Source organism: Myodes glareolus, chromosome 21 (assembly GCF_982192425.1).
Source record: "Myodes glareolus chromosome 21, mMyoGla1.1, whole genome shotgun sequence".
Classification (NCBI taxonomy): Eukaryota; Metazoa; Chordata; class Mammalia; order Rodentia; family Cricetidae; genus Myodes; species Myodes glareolus.
Genome location: NC_142046.1, coordinates 8,867,747 through 8,889,454, shown reverse-complemented (window position 1 = coordinate 8,889,454; position 21,708 = coordinate 8,867,747). Strand labels below are relative to the sequence as shown.

Here is a 21,708-nt window from a genome sequence, read left to right as displayed (position 1 = left end):
CCTGGTTAAGCTTCAGGGGCTTTTCTAACTGTGGATCACCGCTCCTTCTGCAGCAGATTTTTACAGGTCCTCCACTGCATTTAGGACGACTGTCTCAAAGTAACCTGCAGCTTTCCCGGCAACTCCTCGCTCTCTCCTACTAAGAACCACAGCCATTTTCTGCTGCTTTTTGAAAACCATCTGCTACCATATCCACGGCTTCCACCACTAGATCCATAACCCCCACCACAGGGACTACCTGAACTTTTTCCACCCAAACTGCCCCCTGTCATGAGTCCATAATTTGATTGCTGTTCTCCACTATAATTTCCAAAGTCATTATAGTTCCCATCATCATCATAGTTACGTCCACCAAAATTACTCCCTTCATTGTAACCATCATATTCCTCCACCACCACCATATCCACCACCTTGGTTTCCACAGCCTGGTTCTCCACCACCACAGCCTCCTCCACTGCTGTAACCAGGACCAGTACTATAGGTGTCACCATCACCTCCAAATCCACTGTGTCCATCATCACCACCTCCATAACCAGATCTGCTGCCACCACCTGTATCACCATAGCCTCTTCTTCCAGCAAAGTTGCCACCATGACCAAAATTACCTTCACCACCTCCAAAGTTTTCTACAAAACATGAGAAGGCCCAGATGATAGTCTAGAAGCTGCTGGAAGACACCATCCCATGGTCTGGAACTCATGTTTCGCTAGGTTCAGATAATGAACCTACATTTGATGCCCAGTAAGTCAGAACTTGGCCAATGTGTTTGGAGGCAGATTGGAAATTACATTGTGCATATAGACCCCAAAGTTCTGGGCAGGTAGAGCATATGAATCAGACCCTAATGACACCACTGCCAAATTAACATTGGACTGTCGAAAGTTCAGTTGTTCTCTTTTTCCCTTTGCCTTATTCTGAGTCCAGAATTCCGCTTATGCCCTCGGACACACCCCCTTGGAATTTGTGTTTGGCAATCCCTACCCAGACTACCTAACTTGAGGTAAAATTTGCTTACTAAAGTTAATGATGTTGACTTGTTTGCTTCGCTAGAGGCAGCAACTCTGGTGCGCAAAGACTTCTGGTCAAGACTACAAAAGGTGCATATGCAGCACTGATGTCCCCACCTCATCAGTTCCAGCCAGGAGACTGGATCTGTATTCAGAGATACCAACAAAAGACCCTAGAGCACCGCCGGAAGAGACCTTATACTGTGAACCTGATCACCACCACAGCTATCAAGATTGACCACACACTCAAGCAGCAGATTCAGAATTGACTGGGCCTCCAGAACTACAGCCAGACAATGCCAAACTTCTCTGAGATTGGACCACAAGACCAGACCCTGCTAAGCCTCTCAAACTAAGACTACAGTGGGTAAAGCCATGACAAGTCTACTCTGTCTCCTATGGCTGCCATGTCCCACCCAAGTTTCCCCACATACCCTTTGGAGCCAAACCTGAGTAATCTCCAAACCTCAAGCAGGTAAGACACTGAACCTTGCTTCTAAGATGGGACCAGGCAATACTTGGTACCCAGATTTGACCTTTGATCTCTGTTCCTTGGTGAAATCCTTTGATTACATTAATCATGGGGCCACTCCTGGATTCTATGTTCAGCAGGTTGAACAAGCCATGTGCAGCAGGCCAGTAAGCAGCACTCCTCCATGGCCCCCTCATCAGTTCCTGCCTGCAGATTCCTGTCCTGTTTGAGTTTTTGTCCTGACTTCCCTGATGATAGTGATGTGGAAGTGTAAGCCAAAGAGAACTTTCCTCCCCAGAATGCTTTGGTGACAGTGTTTTACCCCAGCAATAATGTTTTAACTCATACACCAGGCAAGTCAAAGCCCAGGAGGCTGTGACCCATAATGAGCAGGAAAATTCCCAGTGAACCAAAATCAGATTTGCCATCAGGTTAGGAGGAGGAGAGACTAGCTGGGCAGTGGTGACCCCTTTAATCTGAGAACTCAGAAAGCAGAGGCAGGTACAGCCATGTTTGTGTGAGGCCAGCCTGATCTACATCATGAGTTCCAGGCCAACCAGAGCAGCATAGTGAGACCCTGTATCAAAAGAATTAGGAGAGATTTTTTTTCTGAAACAGGGCTGTCACTCTGTAGACCAGGCATGCCTTAAACTCACAGAGATCCACCTGCCTCTATTTCCCAAGTCTTGGCATTAATGGTGTTGTATTCCATGATGCCTGGGGGGAGAACGGACCTTTGAAAAAGCTAATTCTGCATGTGTTCCATATGTCCAAATTGTTAAAAAAAAAATGAGGACTCTGTAAAATTGTTCGGTGACATTGTAGAGACTAAAAATACGATGTAGGGGCCAGAGAGATGCTCAGTGGTTAAGAGCACTTGCTGCTCTTGCCAAGTGTTCAGGTTCAGTCGCCAGCACCAACTCCAGGTGGATCATAGCCACCTGTCACTCCAGTTCCACTTTTCTTTCTGTGTTTTGAGACAACAAATCTTCTATAACCCAGGTTGGCCTGTAACTATGCAGACATTGATGATATTGAATTCCTCCTGCTCTATCATCTCCTGAGTGTTGGGATTGCAGGCAGGGGCCGTTACACCACACCCAAGTGTTCTCTCTGGCTGCCTGGATCTGCTATGTAGACCAGACTGATTTGGAACTTGTTTGGTCTCACAGGGAGTGCAAATATCCAGAAATGAGTTTAAAGTTCGCTATAGGAGTTCTGGTGGTGAGGTAAAAACCAGCATGCTCAGGAACTTGTGAAACTGGTTCCCATACCCAAAAGGAGTCATTTCCTTTGCCTGAAGGCAGAAGGGACACTTGGCTGACTACCTGTGGCATCTATTAGCATATCAGATCCTGTGCTGGTCTCCAAGAGACTTAGTACCACAAAAAACTGTTATATATTTTAAAACTTACTAGAATCCTAGCCCTGCATACTCCCTCCCTCCTCTACCCTAATTCCCCCAGCAACACATCCTTCTTATAACTAATAGCGAGGCAGGAGAAAGGTTAGAAGGGGCTGGAGGGCAGAGAGGATAAATAGGAGGGGGAGACACAACACAATAAGGAGAGGGGCAAACCACATGGCCAGCCTGGGGGTAAGAGTGAAAGTAAGATACTCAGAAGAGAAAGGTAAAAGCCCCAAGGCAAAGGTCAACAGGATAAATCAAGATAAGAAAGGCTGGCTAGGAACAACCCGAGCTAAGGCCGACATTCATAACAAGGATAAAGCCTCTGTGTGAATTATTTGGGAGCTGGGCGGTGGGTCCCCAAAAGAGCAACGAGTAAAATAAACATTTTGACATTCTAATATCAAAATGGACTGGCCTTGAACTCACTGAGATCCATCTGCCTCTGCCTCCCAAGTGCTGGTGTTAAAGGCATGCACCACCACCCCTGCCTGGCTTTCTCTCTACTTTCCATGTCTGGTCATCCTCCCTTCTCGCACAGACAACACTGATTATGTCCAGTCTGCTTCTTTCTCTCGCTGCTCTAGAGTCCTCCAGGCGTCTCTGGAGATATTTTCTCTCTTTTAGCTACATTCCTTCAGGGCCCCTCCTGTTTCACACAGATTCCAGTTTCAAGCAGAAGATGGAGGCAGGCTCGTTCATCAGGACCCCATCATGAGGGGCCCAAAAGTTAAAGATAGACCCTTGCAGCTTCGCAGCCTGTGTCCAGAGGCTCAATGCCTGAGTCCTTAATGGTATTTCCTTTGTAGGACTCATTTGCTGCCCATTTTCTACCTCTAGGCCTTGTTTAGTTTTCTTTGATGCACCTTTACTGTTCTTGAATCCTCCCTGTCCATTCATTACGAAAAATCCAATCACTAAGACAATTCCCCAGATAGAAAGACCTTGGCTTGAGCCCTGGTCCCAAAGAAGAGGAACCCACTTATTTGCTCATTTAACATGGATAGCAATTTCAAACAATAGACGTCAGACCATTCACACGAGCAAATCACTTCTCTAAACCTAGAGCTTAACATATTAGCAACAGCCTCTGAATTATGAATCAGGAATAAACAACTCCCAAGTTTCAGAAAGTTCCTGAAATTTAAAAGATTAGCAAGGACCCACTTTCCCTGAGTTTATATGAACAGCAAGAATTGATGAGAGGAGATTCTCTGGCCTGTCAAGCTGTCCACACAGAGTTCGAGGAGCAGCTTTTGTGACTCATCATTTCTGGTAGAGGTAGGCCTTTGAGCCCTCTTGTTGGTGGAGAGATGCGTGTTTGTCCCAGCCGCAAGTGCTCCCATAGCACCCTCTCTTCTCCTGTGAGTAATCCCTGACCAATTCTCATGTCTATAATGCCAATAAACTTTTTGGTTCCCCACGTTCAGCTTTAGGAGAGTCATTTCTTTTGTCTGACATCAGAGGCCCCACAGAAGTGTCCTAGGAGACCCACACACCCCAGCTGATGCCTGCGTAGGGATCTACAGAACCACTGATGAGCTTGGGAAGACTGACTTCATGGTCTTGGCTATGACTCTGCCTTCCAAGTTCTCTTTTATCCATTTATCTATGAATGCAAATTATGACAAGGTGTGCAACTGAAGCTGACAGTCTGAGGGGGAAGCTTCCTCAGGAGGACTCTGGATATGGCATGGCTGTCCTTGCCCGTGCAGGGATGTTGGGATGCTTCCTTGCTATGGCTGTGGTTATGTGGGTCTTGCTATGGGTTGTGAAACATGTAACTCAAGGATGTGGAATGTCTGGGAGGGAAATCCCAAAGTGAGCATTTTCTTCTGTTTGTGTGGGGTTCTATGTCTCTTCCATGGATGGGACCCACCTAGTGAGGACAGAGGTGTCCCCAGACAGCTGATAGCTGAAAGAATGAATCCCTTAACATGGCAGGCCTGGGGCAGGATCACGTGCAGGCCTGGGCTTCCCTTCATGACCAAGTTGTCTTTCCAGAATGTGCTTGCTCATGGGAGGTATTACAATGAGAAAGGGACACATGTCTAGCTTCCTCCACTTTAGCTTCTGATGTGGTAGGGAAATTGGGTAAAAGTGAATTTGGGAAGCAGAGGAAAGGGGATTTCTATGAGTGGAAGATTAGCCTAGTCTATAATGGATTAAGAAAAATGCTGTGGAGTCCCAAGTGGCTGTAGCAGCAGAAACGCTATAGGTTCCCAAGTGGCGGCAGTGGGCACACTGTTACACCGTTAAAGTATTCTTCATCATAAACTAATGTAATACATCTTTGCCTAGTTAAAATAATATTCCACAGCAGCAGCCCCTTGTAGAAACCAGTGGAGTCACTTGGTTGTTGCCTATGTGGGTTCCCATGAATATCAGGGACAGGAAGACATGCATTAGTGAGAGACCTGGGTACCGGAGGCATCTGATGCGTAGCCACCTGACTAGATAAGACTACACTAAGTTCAACCATGTGGTCTAGCTTCATTCTGCTGCTGCAACAAGGACAGTGAGCAAGAACAACTCGGTAGAATGCGTTTGGCCTCCACTCCCAGGTAGCAGTCCATCACCTAGGGAAGTCTGAAACCTCCTGAAGAAAATAGTCGATACCTTAACCCTTACATTTTAACACAAAGGCAGCAGACAATAGAGACAGGTACATTATTTAATTAAATATTTTACTTATTAATTTAATTTGGGTTTTTGAGACAAGGTCTCTCTGTGTTGCAGCTCTGGCTGTCCTGACGCTCACTCTGTAGAAAAGACTGGATAATTTTTGTTAGTGGAGGACTGTGTTTGTGCTTTCCCCTGATATTTTCTGTTAAAAAACAACAGGAAACTCTTCTCTTACTTTCCATGTCTTTGTGGGTTTCTTTTTCTATTTTGTTTTGGTTTGTCTTTTTTGTCTTTTTTTTATGTCTACATTAGCTGTCAATCTTGTCATGACAATTATAGACCTCTTCCTTATTAGTAACATTTTTAGGAATATTAGTAAACTCCCTTCAGGTCTGGAGGTTTTGTCTTGAAGTCCAGGAGCATTCTGTCTCAAATTTTGGTTACTACTCCAGACCTTCCTTCTTTCCTGCACTTAATATGCACCAGACCCGGGTGTAGAGCCAGTACACCTCTAGGTGAAAGACAGGAAACATCCATTGCTAGGAAGCAAAAATTCCGGTTAATTCAAAATAAAACACCCCTCGTGATTATAATTATCTTCCTAACAAAAATTGGCTTCAAACTGCATTAGCTCAGTTCAAAAGCACCTTTCTCTGGGATATGCCCTGGGGCTCTGCTGGACTCTGCCTCCTCTGGTCCCCACAGGCACAGCCTCCAATCCCACCCCAGGCCAACCTTGTCCCCATCGGTCCCTCTCCACTCTGGGTCAAGTCCATCCATCTCTTGCCTGTCCGGATTCCCTGAGCACTGGCACCGCACTCGCCTCCTTTCCCACACATGTCCCACCGAGGGTCCAGCACACACCTGGTGCAGACCCATGTAGGCCCGTGCTTGCTGCGTCCATCCCTGTGAGCTCATATGTACCTTCCTTAGTTGGCCTTGTTCTCCTGGTGTCCCCCATCATCATTGGCTCTTACAATGGCTCAGCCTCCTCTTTCATGGGCTTCTCTGAATTTTGAGAGCAGAGATTTGATAGAGACCTCCCATTTAGAAACTCTCCAAATAATTTCTGGTTTTGGGTCTACATTGTTCCTCTCTCGTGCTAGAGGAAGCCTCTATGATGATGATGGCATAAGGTACTTATTTATGAGTATAGCAGAATATCATTAGGGATTAATTTAGTGATACTTTTTTAAAAAAAACAGTAATGTTTGGTTTTAGCCTAGGTCTCTTGGCTATTTAATGCTGTCTTATCTTCTATCTATCTATCTATCTATCTATCTATCTATCTATCTATCTATCTATCTATCTATTATCTACTCTGGTTCTTGGTTACCCAAGCAAATGTTGGGTGTAGTTTCCTTCTGGTGGAATGTGCCTTAAGTTAATGCAGACACCAGTTCGCTTTTCCCACAAGTTCTGTGGCACTATTGTCCTTGTAAATTTTGTAAGCAGGACATTTTGTAGGTCAAAGGTTTTGTAACTGGTTTGATGTCCACATTTCTCTTTTGATAGCCTGCAGAGAATCGTTCCTCAACAAAGGGATGAGAACATAGGGATACAGGTTTCCAGTGTGAACCAGCTCATCTTCCCCAAGTTCCATTTGTAGATATTACCTCAGCAATGGAGACCAGCCTTTTGTTTTAGCAACAGATTCAGTTGTTTGGGGATTTCCATGGGTCCCCCTTGGCTAATAACTCAATTGAATGCAACCCAGTCCTACCAGTGAAAGTCTTGCCTGGTGACAGGAGATGACCAGTTGATTCTCCGTTACTAGGATTCTATTGTGTCTTTGGTGCTTGAGATCCTCTCTTCCATTTCTTGTATTCCGTTGTTCATGCTTGCATTTGTGGTTACTGATCTTTTTCTCATGATTTCTGTTTCTATAATTCCTTCAGCTTGTGTTTTCTTTATTGTTTTTATTTCAGTTTTCAAGTCCTGGATAGTTTCTTTGATATGTTTGATTTCTTTTTCTTGGTTTTTTTTTAAGTGTCTTGTTAATATCTTCCAATTTTTTGTTTGTTTTTATCTTTATTTCTTTAAGGGAATTTCTCATTTCATCTTTAAGAATTTCAAAATTCTCTTGAGATTATTTTTTCGATTATTTTCTTCTGGTTCATCCATATTTGGTTGTTCAGGTCTTGCTTTTGTAGGGTGATGTAGGAGGCCTTTCTGTATTTGTGTTGCTTTCATTGGTTATTAAAGAAACTGCCTTGACATAGTTGATAGGGCAGAACTCAGGTAGGCGGGGAAGACAGAGCAGAATGCTGGGAAGAAGGGAAGTGTGGCAGATGCTGTGAATCTCCTGCCTGAAACAGACATAGGTTAGACTCTTGCTGGTAAGCCACAATCACGTGGTGATACACAGATTTAATTGAAATGGGTTAATCAAGATGTAAGAGTTAGCCAATAAGAGGCTAGAGCTAATAGTCCAGGCAGTAATTTAAATAATACAATTTCTGTGTGGTAATTTTTGGGGTTAAGCTAGCCGGGTGACAGGATGCCGCCTGCTCGTTCCTTCTACTACAGTAGAGTCTTTTTACTGGTAATGTGTTACTCTTTGTGGTGTAACTTCTGATCTTACCTTTTCTACTCATCTTTTCCTCTAATAGGTGGGGTTGGGGCTGTCTGAGATTCTACTGAATAATGTTCTAGGTGCCAATGAATCCAAAGCACAGATGGTTGTTCCTTGTGGTACAGTCAGTGTCACAGTTCTGGTTACCCCATTGGTTACTCCTGTTTCTGGAGATAGCTCAGTGTTCCTGTGCTTTGCTCTGCTCCCGAGGACTTTACTGTCTCAGGTCTACTTTGGTCTAGGCTGCTGCTTTGATCTGTTTCTGTAAATCCTCATCTGTATCCCCCCCCCCCCCCCCCGCAGAAGTCCCTGCTTGGAGTTGGACCTGTTCTGGTGGAGATCACTGACTCTGGATCTGGTCGCTGGCTCAGTCCTGATCCGCCAGTGTTCTGGGACTGGGTTGGATCCAATGACTGGATTTGCTCCTGGCTTCTGCTCCCAGTGGAGCTTGTTTCCTCAGGCCCTCTCTGTCCTAGGTGTCTCTGAAATCCTATACACTGAAGGAAGCCTCAGAAGCCAGTCTGTGCAGGGCTGAGCTTTACTGAGATTTAGGTAAGCACCCACTTTAGAGCTCATTGCTCGGCAGGTAGTGTCTGTGTTGTGGCAGGAGTATCCACAGTTCGAATCTGAGTCACAACAATTGTTGTCCTTCCCGCGTAGTCTGGAATGTGATGTGCCCAGAATATGACCCCCAGAGAGGCCCAGACTGTAATAAGCAAAGTTTAATCAGCATAATACAAACATGTTTGGAACTCATCTCCATCCCCGTTACAGTGAGGTAGAGAAGAGTTGTATCTTCTCTGTGGGGTAAGCCTTTAAAGGCATAACTACAAAGAGAATCTTTGAAGCTGCTTTGGCATGGGTGCCATTTTGCTCTCTCCCATTCTGCTAAGTCAGTTTTTCCTTTTTCTTATAGTTAGGCCATCTTTATCAGTCTGTACCAGGTGATTGGCTGGGCTGAGCTAAGTGACCTTGTACTCAGAATCTACCGGGTAGGAGAGGGGAAAACCACTATCTGCCTTGGAAAGCTTTCTGCTAGGAAATTTCTTCTCACCCCTTTGAGAATAAAGTGTGAGGGTTCTATAGGATGCTGCTTTCTTGCCCCATGCACCCAAGCCTAGCTAATGTCTTGACACAGATTCCAGTCTCCATAGTTCAAGTCCTGCGGACATGGAGGAACTCAAACACTATTATTCCAGTTTGTAGCTTGGAGTCTTCACTGTCACTCACGTTGTCTCAGGTGGGCTCAAAAAATCGCCTTCACTATCAATCACCCTAAGACCCAGGGCATAGTATGCACCATCTTTGACCAACACCCGTACCCCTGGTTTTGGTCATGTCAGCATGATGCAGGGTCTGAATGTTCCTATCTGGTATTTGTCTCAATAATACCACATTAAGTGGGAAAGTTTATTTTCTATGTCCTGTCCTCCCATTTATGAGTCCCCCACATCACTAGTGATGGCTCCTAGTAATGGAGTCTCAATTGGCCATCTCCTTCATCAGGCAGGGATTCCAGTGGTAGGACTGGGCTGCATTCAATTCAGTTGTCGGCCAAGGGTGCCCCATGGAACTCTCCAAACCAGTCATACTGCTGCTAAGATATTGGGCTGCTCTCCAGAAACTGCCAGCGGGTCCCATTGCTGAGGTAACATCCACACATGGAGCATGGGGAAGTCAAGCTGGGTCATACAGGAAGCCTGCATCCCTACCTTCTTGTCTCTCATCTGAGGGAAGGTACTCTGAGAGCTATTGAAAGAGAAAAGCAGATGCCAACAACTCAGTCACAAAACCCTTGACTTACAAAATATTCTGCCTACAACATATGAAGGACAATGGAGGCACAGAACTTGTGGGAATAGCCAGCTGCTGTCTGAACTGACTTAAGGCCCACTCCACAAGAAGGAACCACACCAAAAACTTGCTTCAGTAACTAAGAATCAGAGAAGATAGATAGATATATAGATAGATAAATAGATAGATGAAAGATAGATAGATAGATAGATGAAAGATAGATAGATAGATAGATAGATAGATAGATAGATAGACTGACAGACAGATAGTTGATAGGCCAGTAGTAGATAGCCCCAAGACCTAGGATAAAACCAAACATTACTGATTTATAAAAAAAGTTTTTGCCCTGGGTCTCTGAGCTATCTACTTCTGAGATATCTATCTATCTATCTATCTATCTATCTATCTATCTATCTATCTATCCATCTATCTATCTATCTATCTATCATCTATCTATCTATCTATCTATCTATCTATCTATCTATCCATCTATCATCTCTCTCCTTTTTTATAGTCTTGCACAGAAACACTCTCCACAGGAGGTCTGAGGCCCCTGATCCAGGCTCCTTTTACTCCAGCTAGTCGTAAGGCTCCTCATAATATTGCTTAGTTAGGCTATCAAGAGGGGTTCCTACAGATTAAGCACAATGCCTATCAAAATTCCAGCAAAATTCTACAAAAACCCCAAAAGAAATGTACTCAACTTCGTATGGAAAAGCAAAAAACCTAGGATAGCAAAAATAATCCTGTACAAGGAAAGAACTTCTGGAGGTATCACAATCCCTGACTTCAAACACTACTACAGAGTTAAAATACGGAAAACAGCCTTAAATTGGCATAAGAACAGAAAGGAGGAACAATGGAACTGAATAGAAGACCCAGATATCAATACACACATCTTCGAACACCTTATTTTTGACAAGGAGGCCAAAAATATCAAATGAAAAAAAGAATGCATATTTAACAAGTGGTCCTGGCATAACTGGATACCATCATGTAGAAGGATGAAAATAGACCCATATCTGTCACCCTGTCCAAAACTCAAGTCCAATTGGATCAAAGACCTCAACCTAAAGCCAGTCACAATGAGCCTTATAGAAGAGAAAGTTGGAGTTAACTTGAATGCATTGGCACAGAAGACCACTTCCTAAATATAACCCCAGGAGCACAGACACTGGGAGAAACAATTAATAAATGGGACCTCCTCAAACTGAGAAGCTTCTGTAAAGCAAAGGACAGAGTCAACAAGACAAAACAACAGCCTACAGAATGGGAAAGGATCTTCACTAACCCCCACATCAAGCAGAGGTTTTATCTCCAAAATATACAAAGAACTCAAGAAATTGGATACCAAAAGAACACATAATCCAATTTTAAAAAATGTAGTACAACCTAAACAGAGAAATCTGAACAGAGGAATCTAAAATGGCTGAAAGACACTTAAGGAAATGTTCAACATCCTTAGCCTTCAGAGAAATGCAAGTCAAAACAACTGTGAGATTCCATCTTCCACCTGTAAGAATGGCCAAGATCAAAAACACTAACTATGACTTATGCTAGAGAAGTTGTGGGGTAAAGAGAACACTCAGGCATTGCTGTTGGGAATGCAATCAGATACAACCCACTTGGATGTCAGTGTGGTGATTTCTCAGAAAATTAGGAAACAACCTTCCTCAAAACCCAGAAATACCCCTTTTGGATATATATCCAATGGATGCTCAACCATGCCACAAGGACATGTGCTCAACTATGTTTATAGCAGCTTTGTTTGTCATAACCAGAACCTAGAAATAACCTAAATCTCCCTTGACCTAAGAATGGATAAGGAAAATGTGGTACATTTACACAATGGAGAACAGCAGAAAAAAAATAACGACATCTTGAATTTTGCAAAAAAAAAAAAAAAATGGATGCTGCTAGAAAACATTATTTTGAGTGAGGTAACCCAGACACAGAAAGACAATTATCACATGTACTGACTCATAGGTGGTTTTTAAACATAAAGCAAAGGAAGCCAGCCTACAAACCACAATCCCAGAGAATTTAGACAACAATGAGGACAGTAAGAAAGACTTACATAGATTTAATCTACATGGGAAGGAGAAAGTAGAAAAAGACAAGATCTCCTGAGTAAATTGGGAGCATGGGGATATTGGGAGAGTATTGAAGGAAGAGGGGAGAGACAGAGAGGAGAGCAGAGAAAAATGTAGAGCTCAATAAAAATCAATATAAAAAAGAGGGGTTCTTCAGGGTGTTCTCAAATTCTGAATTTGATTAGACAGTCCTAACCTGCATCGTCAACCTAGATGAGAGGTGAAGAAATCCGTTCCAATCAGTCAGTGATGCTGGGGCAGGGTCCGGAACTATGTGAGCTCTGCATGGATGTGTGGCATCCTAAGACAATCAGCATGCCTACTTCATGTACCTGTCCCTACAGGTCTCAAGAAACTCCTGTCTTTGGTTGAAGGTGATCCAATCCACTTATTAGCAGGTATGACTGGAAGGAGAAAGTCAAGTACAAGGGACTGGAAAGATGGCTCATGCAATAAGAGCTCTTTCGGCTGTCTCAGAAGACCAACATAATAGCAAACAAACGTCATTAATGTGCATTCCAGTTGGAATCCACTGCCCTCATCTGGTCACTGTGGGAATTGCATGTATGTGGTGGCAAAACACCCACAAGCAGCACAAAAGGACCCAGCATGTCTTGGAGGACATTCCTTCTGTGCGGTTATCATTTTTGCTTATCGCTCAGGTTTCAAAAACAACAGAGGCAGATTGCTTTGAATGTTTTGATTTCTTTTGTACATTCCTTTGCTGAATGTTCTCCTATCCTGTGAGGAACAATGTAGTTGTGTGATGTCAGATGCCCCTCTGTATGTTGTGAATATGTTTTACTACCATTGGTTAATAAAGAAGCTGATTTGTCCTAGGGTAAGGCAGATTAAAGCTATGCAGGAAATACAAACAAAGATACAGAGAGAAAAAAGGCAGAGTCTAGGAGATGCCATGAAACAACTAGAGTAGGGGGATGCCAGAGAATTAGTGCAAAATCACAACCATGTGGCAATACACAGTTTAATAGAAATGGGTTCATTTAAATGTAAGAACTAGCTAGGAATAAGCCTGAGTCATTGGCCAAACAATAATAATTCATATTAAGCCTCAAAGTAATAATTTGTAATTATTTATAAGCATCCACAGAACAGGGCAGAACACAGGAAAGGTTCCAGCTACAGTTATTTGTGTTTCCTTTAGTTTGGTCTGCATGATGATTTCATGAACATGTTGTACAGTGTGTGTCCACATTCTACTGAAGCTAAATATATGACCCCAAGGATGCAATATGTCTAGTTTTTCTGTAGACTAGTGGGTATACATGGAGTAGGCCATGCCATCTGCCTGTGCAGACCTTGGCTGGGAAATCATTGTGCATCCCTAGCTACCTGAAACTTGCTGATACAGATCCATGCCTGTGAGTTGTGGGTTTACAGGTGTGTGACAGCTCACCTGCCTAAAGAAGAGTCTTTTAAAAAGTTGGAAACTGCTTTTTATTCATAAGACATTCATTTCATCAATGGGGGCTTTAAGAAGGCGGTCATTACAGACAGTGTGTAACCTTAACAAACTATGAAAGCAATGGAAAGAACAAATGAAATAACAAAACATAGCAAAACCTTACACTAAAATGAAGAAAAACAAAAAAACTAATGAACAGATATCTTGAGATATAAACCAAACCAAAACAATCTAAAAGCATAACAAAAACAACCATCCAAACAAAATTCCCACTTCCCTTTGGAATTTTCTTTAAGAAAAAGCAAATCAATAACATGAGCCAGGAGGCAGTGCATTAGTCTCTGTAGGGAATTATCTTCAGCAACACTTGTGCGTGATATGGGGTCAGCGTCAGCTCTGCACTAGAGAGAGAATCTTAGGCTTTTGGGTGCAGTCAGTTTGGATAGCAGTGTGACAGAGTCTTCCTTGTCAGATTCCACATCACATATGGAGTCAGCATGTCAAAGTCCTTGACAGCAGCTGACAGAATAACTCTTTCTGACCCACATATCTCCCTCCATGTTGTTTTGCCCACTTGCTGATGGGTGTTCGGCTTCTGAATAATTTGTGGGGTGTCTTCTAAATTTCAAGCTTATTTCTGACGCAGTCTTTTCTTTGGAAGTTGTGAGCCAACAGAGATGGATCAAATTGTGGCTGGATCCTCTGATGATTGGTTGATATTTGCCTCAATGCTCACAGGAGAGAGGAGGTGGCCTGGATCCTGGAGTGTAGAATATCACGTCTTCAAGGTGTCTCACGTTTCCTCTAGGCTTCTCAGTTCTCTTACGAGGTGCTGTCAGAGAAGAAATGGAAATCAGACACAGAAACAGTCTCTCTGGGACACAGGCAAGAAAAAAATCAGGGCCTATTCACCCCTAGTAAAGAAAAGTCAAGGAAGAAAGCCCACAGTGTGACCCCGTGGTTGGTGGGAATAGGGTTGGATGGTGGGTCACTTGCCTGGCACATAGCACTCCTGCTGCAGCAGCTCCATCTGCAGGAGGCTCTCCTCCTGGGCTGTGGTCTGTTCCAGTTCATGCTGGATATGTTCAAACCTAGAGGAGAAAGGCAGCTTGGAATGAGGCCTGGTGGGGCCCTGCCATGTCAGCTTCTGAGCCCTCACCAGTTAGAAAATTCATTGTTTTTAGCTGAGCTCATTGACTGCTTCCCCAAGGGAAAAAGGGTCTGAGTGTCCCTGGGATGGATTTTATTTCTCAACATTTAAAAACTGATATAAGTTGAACTGGAAAATACTCTGTACTGTACTTGAAAAAAAAACAGCATATTTTTTCAACAGTCAAAAAACATTATTTTGGAGAAATATCCATATCTGAGTCACATTTCAGGAAAGATAGTCCTGGCCTTAATTGGATACCAGGTGAATGTAAGCAACCTGTAAAACTCCATGTCTGCCCTGTAGTGGAGCCTACACAACGCTGCAGAGAAGGCTACATTCCTACAGCCCAGAATGTTCAAGGGGTTATTATGTCAACTCCTAATCTGTTTATGGCCAGAGTAAATCATCTCACAGGAAACTGATGAATCCTACAATCAGCAGGAGTTTGCTGCATTCATGTCAGCAAGAAGATTAGAAACTTATCTCTAAATGTGATGTTCCTGAAGGAAAATAAAGTGGCAGAGGACACACTGTCCCTCACAATTGACCTCTTCCTTCTCACGGGAGAAGAAGGGGACATGGTCCCTAGAAGATTCATAATCAAGCATACTGTTGCCTGAACAAAAGTTTTTGGTGATTCACCAAATCGATACTCTGAGGTATTTTTTCCCTGGATGTGGGTGGGAACCTTGCCAAATACACTAAAACCCAAAGGGGTCAGAGATCCCGAAACAGAGGATCCACTAGACTACAACTGCTTCTCTCAGTCCGTGCTCCTACCTCATCTGGGACTCAGTGAAGTGATGCTGCAGCTTTACTGCCAAGTCCCTTTGCTGGGTAACCAGTTCCTTCCGCTTCAGTAAGAATTGAAGGTGTTCCTCCAGGCTTTGATGTTCCTATTCATTAGAAGATTGTGTTCTTAGGGCAGGGTTGTTTGCACCCACGTACACAGGTCTGCATGCTTGTACACAAACACAACCAAACACACTCACACAGTCCTGATCATCATAAGTACAGGATGCACACATACAAGCACACTACATTGCATCCACATATGTAGTTCCTAGGTAACACGAATGGAAGAAGAGATCACCTGGGATCTTCTAGAGAAGAGAGTTAAATTTCAGTAACCCACATCCTCTCCCCATGTATTCTAAAGCAGGCACAGGAATGTGGTGATGTGCTGAGGATTGTGTACTTTATGTCTGTTTTGATAATTTCTCATTTTATTTCTACTTTATGTATGTGGGGTTTGTGTGCCTGTGTGTCTATGCACCACATGCATGCCTGGGAGAAGAACACAGGGGCAGAGCAGTCAATATAGTGCTTGCCTTATAAACCCAGACCACAAAATAGTGGATGTCAGGGTTCCTTGACCAGTTATCTAAGCTTGCATAGCACGTTGTCAAGACTGTACTTTCCTGGAAAGGGAAAGAAATGCAGACTAGGGCAGGAGCCTGACTGAATTGAAGAGCACTGAGAGACAGCACTGAGGACCCGCTGCCTCCCCCTGCAGCAGAAAATGTACTGCAACACTATAGTCCTCTATTCAAAAAGCTTAGTTCAATGGTACAGGACCCCTGCCTGATGGTGGAACAGCCCCTTCCTCTCACTCAGTGCTTCCCTGTGGCTCCAAGGAGGGCAGCTTCCTCCAAAAGGAGCTCTCTAAACCACAGGTTATCTCAATTTCATCCCAATGAGTTTAAGGAATGAGTTCAGAAAATCAGGAAAACTCTACAATCAGGAGTTAAAGAAACCCTATTCTTGCAGTAAGATGGTTAAGTCATGGATTTCTCTAAGTAACAGAAGGCTGGTTTATTCATGGCCAAAATGAGTACGTCTATTACTTCATGCTTAACAATATTCCATGGAAGGGCTTGACTTCACTGAATTTCTACTCATCAATGATGGGCATTTGAATATTTTCTGGTTTGGCGATTGCTCTGAGAAATTCTTCTGTAACCCACGTGTCCCCTAAATTCTCTGTGGACCCTACTACTCCTATGGGATCACAGTGTCATCTTGTGACTGCAAACAAAGTTTCTGAAAAATTATACATAGCTTCTCATTGGGCTACTCATTTTTCAACCCTCGCAATATCTGAGGGTCCTCATTTCTCCCAACCCCCATCAGCCCGACATTAACTCAGTGTAAAGAAGCTTGGAATGAAAGCAGCTTCTGAGTGCTGCAGACACAACATGCAGTGAGTGCTTTAGACTAGGATGAGCCTAAGTGGGCTGCACTAAGACAGCTGTTCTCACAGCTCAGCATGGCTATGGGACTTCTGCTGGGGGAGACACCTCTGCAGTTCAGAATCTCTTACATGATAAAATCCAGGCCAAGATCCAAAATCCAAATGAGTCAAGATTAGACAAAGGTGAAAGGAAAATGGCAACAGGTAATATGATGAGAACAAAATAGGATGCAGAAAAGTTGTTAGTGTGAAGTCACCTATCACCCAGAGCAGAGAAGGACACACAACCTATGCTAGGTTTTCTTGCTCTTAGACACCTTGAGTTGCCTCAGCAGCTTCTTTTTCACCACCATGTCCTGCATTACCTTCGTTTTCTACAAAGGATTTTTTGCAGATGAACATTTATGCCACTACAACACCTGAAAAACTTTTAGTTTGCATCAGTTTTGTGGTTTTTTTGTGCTAGTTAGCTGTGTGGACATGCCAAAAGATGGACAGCTCCATGTGCTCTGTGACTGATGCAAACTGATGCTAACCAGAGCAGGAACAGTACTTTCTATTAACATGAAAGATGTCCATCATTCCATGAGTGAACGTGCATATAGAGGCTCAATCACATATTCTCCAACCCACAAAGATATATATAAACACAACACACACACACACACACACACACACACACACACACACACACTTCCTGAACCCAGAAAAGCAGAGAAGACTAGAGTGTTGCAGCACCTTTCCTGCTGCAGGGGGAGGTAGCGGGTCCTCAGTGCTGTCTCTCGGTGCTCTTAGACTCAGTCAGGCTCCTTCCCTAGTCTGAACCTAGGCCTCACAGAGCCTCCCCCTTCAGTAAAGTTCTTCATCTCAAGACTCACTGATCATACAGCAAGTGAAAACATCTGCACACCTGAGCTTGACCACAAAAGACCAAGTCCCAAAGGAAGAGGCTGCACATGAAGCCTCCTGATAGCTCTAAGTTGACCCATTATAGTCTCCTAAGAAACCTTACCCAGGCTCCTCCAGAGAAGACCTTGATAGCACCAGAGAATGAAGACACCCATGGTCATGACCCAACAACTTTGGACCATAAGACAGGGCATATAACATAAAAATAGCCACAGATCAGACAGTAGGAGCTTAGTGAGGTCACCAGAGCGTTGTTCTGAAATGCATCACTCTGTACAACGATGAAGGGAATCTGTACTAAGATATAACCATGCGCATGATAGATTGAGCATAAAATGTCAGCAAAGAGACAGACTGCCCGGTTTTGTCTAGGAGGTTACTTCAGTTCACTGAAAGGAAAGACCTACTTTTTATTTTCAAAATAGCTCTGGGGTTTGAATTTTCTATTACAAAACTCATTAATTCCAAAGTAATAAAAATGTGTAAAAATTGAGAGAAAACACCAAGACCTTTCTATTTCTTACTAAACGAACCATTTAGCAATAAGATGAGACAGGAAAATATAGAAAGCTCTCCCTGTGAGGAGACAGGAGATCCAAAGAGCTCTGGCCTGGTAGCTTAAGCAGACCAAAAATACTCTGTTCTATCAAGCAAATGATCCACAGGCCCTTGGCCTCACTCACACACTCACTGAAAGCTCTGTGATTCTCCCAAAGTGGTTCCCAGCATAGAACCCTTCCTACCATACTGACATGTAGGTGTGTGATATGTGATTTACCTACACATCTCCCACAAAGAATTACAGCTTCTACCAGAACAGGATGGTTTCTTTTCACTCGGGTTGTGTCTTTCAAGAGGTAACTCCCCAGAAAGACTTGTGAAGGATCCCAGAAATGAACTATGAGATGGAACGTAGGTGGTCAGCTGAGTAACTGAGTAGACGGTTACATGATGGTGTACATATGTGTGTGTGGGCAGCTTGCTCCTGCTGCCTCAGCTTACCTGCTGCTGCTTGGTCATGAGGTCATAGATCTTCTCAAGGTCCTCCTCACAGAGCCTCTTTGTCTCCTCACAGGACTCTTGCAGGAAAATCTGCTCCTGCTGCAGCTTTCTGTTGTCCTCTCTCAACATGCCCACTTTTTCCTTCATCTGTGTCCTTTCCCTCAAAAGCCGGCTGTGGAGGACATTTAACCATCACAAACAATGATGAGCTCCAGTCCACCTCCATCTGCCACTCCTATCTACTAATACACCTTCCCTGCAAGGTCCCATGTCCTCAGACAGCCCTAGACTGCAACCCACATCAGCCATGCCAGTATCACCCAGGTGATGTAGCTCTGAGAACAGGATTCTGCATCCTCAACATAAACCGGTCCTACACTGTTCATGGTATTGGGAGAACATCATCAGGTATAGAACAAACATGGCCTGAGGGAGGACAGCAGACCCAAGAGGAATACATTCCATATCTGTATCCCATAGCAACAGGCTCTGTAAGCCCCTCTCAGAGTCCCAGAGACCATTTATGGTGCAAACCATGTTTTCTATCTAGAAGCTCTGGAAGCTGACAGGGCACTGTTGGGAGGGGCTCTCCGACTCCTTGCACTCAGGAGAAATCAGTCTAGGAGGACAAGTACAAGGGAAACAAGCTAGAAGCGCAGCCCTCACTTTCTTACAAAGAGAAATAAGTGCAGCAGCTGTCCTTCTGAAGGGCGGTACCATCCAATCAGACACTCACCTGTAGGAGTTGGTCTTCTCAGTCAGCTCCTTCCTCCTGGAAGAGTCCTCACTAATTTCCTTGGGGAATTTCTCCAGCTCTGACATCTCCTTCTGGTGATCCATGTTCAGCTCCTCATGCTCCGAATTCTGCCTGTGGTAGAGCATGGGCCTAGGAACAAAGAACCCCATGAGTACGGTCATCGGAACCCCATGAACACATGAATTAAGCTGTGTCTAAGATTATTCTAGTGCACTGGGTGTCACATCCCGAATCCTAGGTACTAGGGCCTGTTGATGTTATTAGACTTGCTACACTGACCCACTGCCAGAAAGGCGAAGCGTCAAGAGGGAGACATACAGGGCTACATGAGCTTCCTCAGTAGGCCTGGAGGAACAAATTAGCTCTTCTTAAGATGTCCCAGGATTCTGTGCTATGGGTCTGGGCCTACCTGACACCTGTGATATCACATCTCAGGGTCTGAACCTACCTGACACCTGTGATATCATATCTCAAGGACATGCAGTAGGTGAAATTTTATCAGAGAGCAAGGAACAAGAGTAGAGAGGTGATCAGATGAGCTCCAGGCCTTCCAGTCACACACTGAGATGGATCACTAGGACCAGGCCCAACTCCCACAGCAATCAGCAAGTAATCCCCCAGTCACATACAAGGACTCCCCATAAGCTCAGCACCCAGCATCTCCCACAAGCCAACACCTGTCCAGGCCTCTTTGAAATGCGTGTTGTGAGCTCACACACTGCTGCCCCATCCATAGAATGTGACTCAGGCCACAGGCCCTGCTTTTCATTGGGAGGAAGCAGAACAGCCTGTGTCCCCATCTCACTCCCACCCAGACTTCAGTTCTGCCTCTCAGATGCACTCAGGAAAAGTAGTTTGGGCAGGAGGACACCTTGGAGGTGCAGCCTCAAGTGACATGAGGAATGCTGGAGTGGACACAGGGGGGTCAAGACAGTCACCAGAGAACTGGACATACTGACTACCTGTTGTTCACAGGATTGTTGTTATAACTGGCCAGGATTGCACGAAGTTCATTCCTTTCATTGGTCATCATCTGAAGCTGAAGGGTCAGTTCATGGATCTTGTTCATCTGCTGCTCCTTCTCAGTGAGTGAGGTTGAGGTCTGTGCCTTTCCAGTACTCCCTGCAGGTAGATAAACATCAGTGAATTTGAACAGTTGGATGGTAAAGGGCCATGAGAGACCAGGTTGAGTCCTCAGAAGAGGCCTGAGGAAGAGGGAGTGCATGGAACTCACTGAAGACCTCAGAGAGCAGAACAACTATCCTCAAATCAAACCCATAAGCCATGTCTCTTTTGCCAATCACTGTCTCTAGATATGTCCATCATGTTGGGGAATATTATTTTCTGGTGTATAACTTTGTTTATGCTGCAATTGTTTAACTCTGTGAAACTACGTTACTGTGCCTGTCTATAACACCTGAACATCCTAATAAAGAGATGGACAGCCAATAGTGACACAGGAGCAGGGAGAGGTGGGACTAGCAGGCAGAGAGTATAAATAGAAGGTGAACTCTGAGAGGAGAATAAGGAGGAGCCCAAGAACAAGAGGGGATAAGACACCAGCTCACTCAGCAGCCATGGAGTAAGAATGAAGGAAAGATTTACAGAAGAGAAAGATCAAAGCCCAGAGGCAAAAATCAGTTGAGATAATTTAAATCAAAAAGAGCTCACAAGAAACACACCAAGATAAGGGCAGGCATTCATAAGGAAGGAGAAGCTATTGTGTGTGCTTTATTTGGGATCTTGTCTGGGAGACGTTACTCTCCCTCTTTCTAGTGACACACAAGCAAAAGAAATCCAGTGCCAGTGAATGGCAGGGTCGAACTGGAACCACTGTGGTCCCTCTGTGCTTCCCACGCAGAGGCCAAGGGAAAGCAGAGGGCCCTCAGCACAGCAGTTGAAGCCTTGACTATTCCTGGCTCTCTGCCATACACACCATCAGAAATCCTCGATTCTGGGTCTGCTCTTTAGTAACTCAGAGAAGCAGAAAGGACCATCGTTTCCCAGAAACTCCCACCTCCTGAGACCCACTCCTGAAAGGAACAACTTAAGCCTTTCTCCTTCAGGAAGCTCTCTGTTCCCTGCCCAGGACTCACTGCGCTTTCCCCAGAATCATTTATTTCTTGATGTGTGTCTCGGAGACTGAAGGCCATCTTCCCTGGCCCTCTCTATGGTCTCCCTGCGCTCTCCATCCTGTCTCGCAAACAGCCTGTTCAGTTGTGTCAGCATGGCTGTGGGTGAACCACTCAGGCACTGAACGAATGCCTGAAGGGCAGTTGGCGTTGCCACAACA

General features: G+C 44.3%; 1 protein-coding gene across 1 annotated transcript; it reads right to left on the bottom strand.

Annotated features, from left to right (window-relative positions):
- Positions 1-80: 80 nt before the first annotated feature.
- Positions 81-21,649, bottom strand: LOC148118644 (disks large homolog 5-like). The gene is made up of 8 exons (XM_087900143.1): positions 21,512-21,649; positions 20,378-20,537; positions 19,395-19,544; positions 18,659-18,833; positions 15,334-15,449; positions 14,397-14,491; positions 14,198-14,232; positions 81-626 (listed from the first exon to the last, which is right to left on the bottom strand). The coding sequence occupies exons 2-8, from the start codon at positions 20,482-20,484 to the stop codon at positions 81-83; spliced, it is 1,224 nt and encodes a 407-aa protein (XP_087756269.1). The 5' UTR covers positions 20,485-20,537; positions 21,512-21,649.
- Positions 21,650-21,708: the final 59 nt, after the last annotated feature.

Excerpts from the sequence above, each read along its gene's own strand:
- LOC148118644 (XM_087900143.1), bottom strand. The coding sequence starts at position 20,484 with ATGAACAAGATCCATGAACTGACCCTTCAGCTTCAGATGATGACCAAT. Across the intron at positions 14,233-14,396 it reads GCAGGAGTGCTATGTGCCAG|CACCTCGTAAGAGAACTGAG; the intron begins GCAAGTGACCCA and ends CTTCTCTGACAG. Across the intron at positions 627-14,197 it reads CTGAGAAGCCTAGAGGAAAC|AAAACTTTGGAGGTGGTGAA; the intron begins GTGAGACACCTT and ends CATGTTTTGTAG.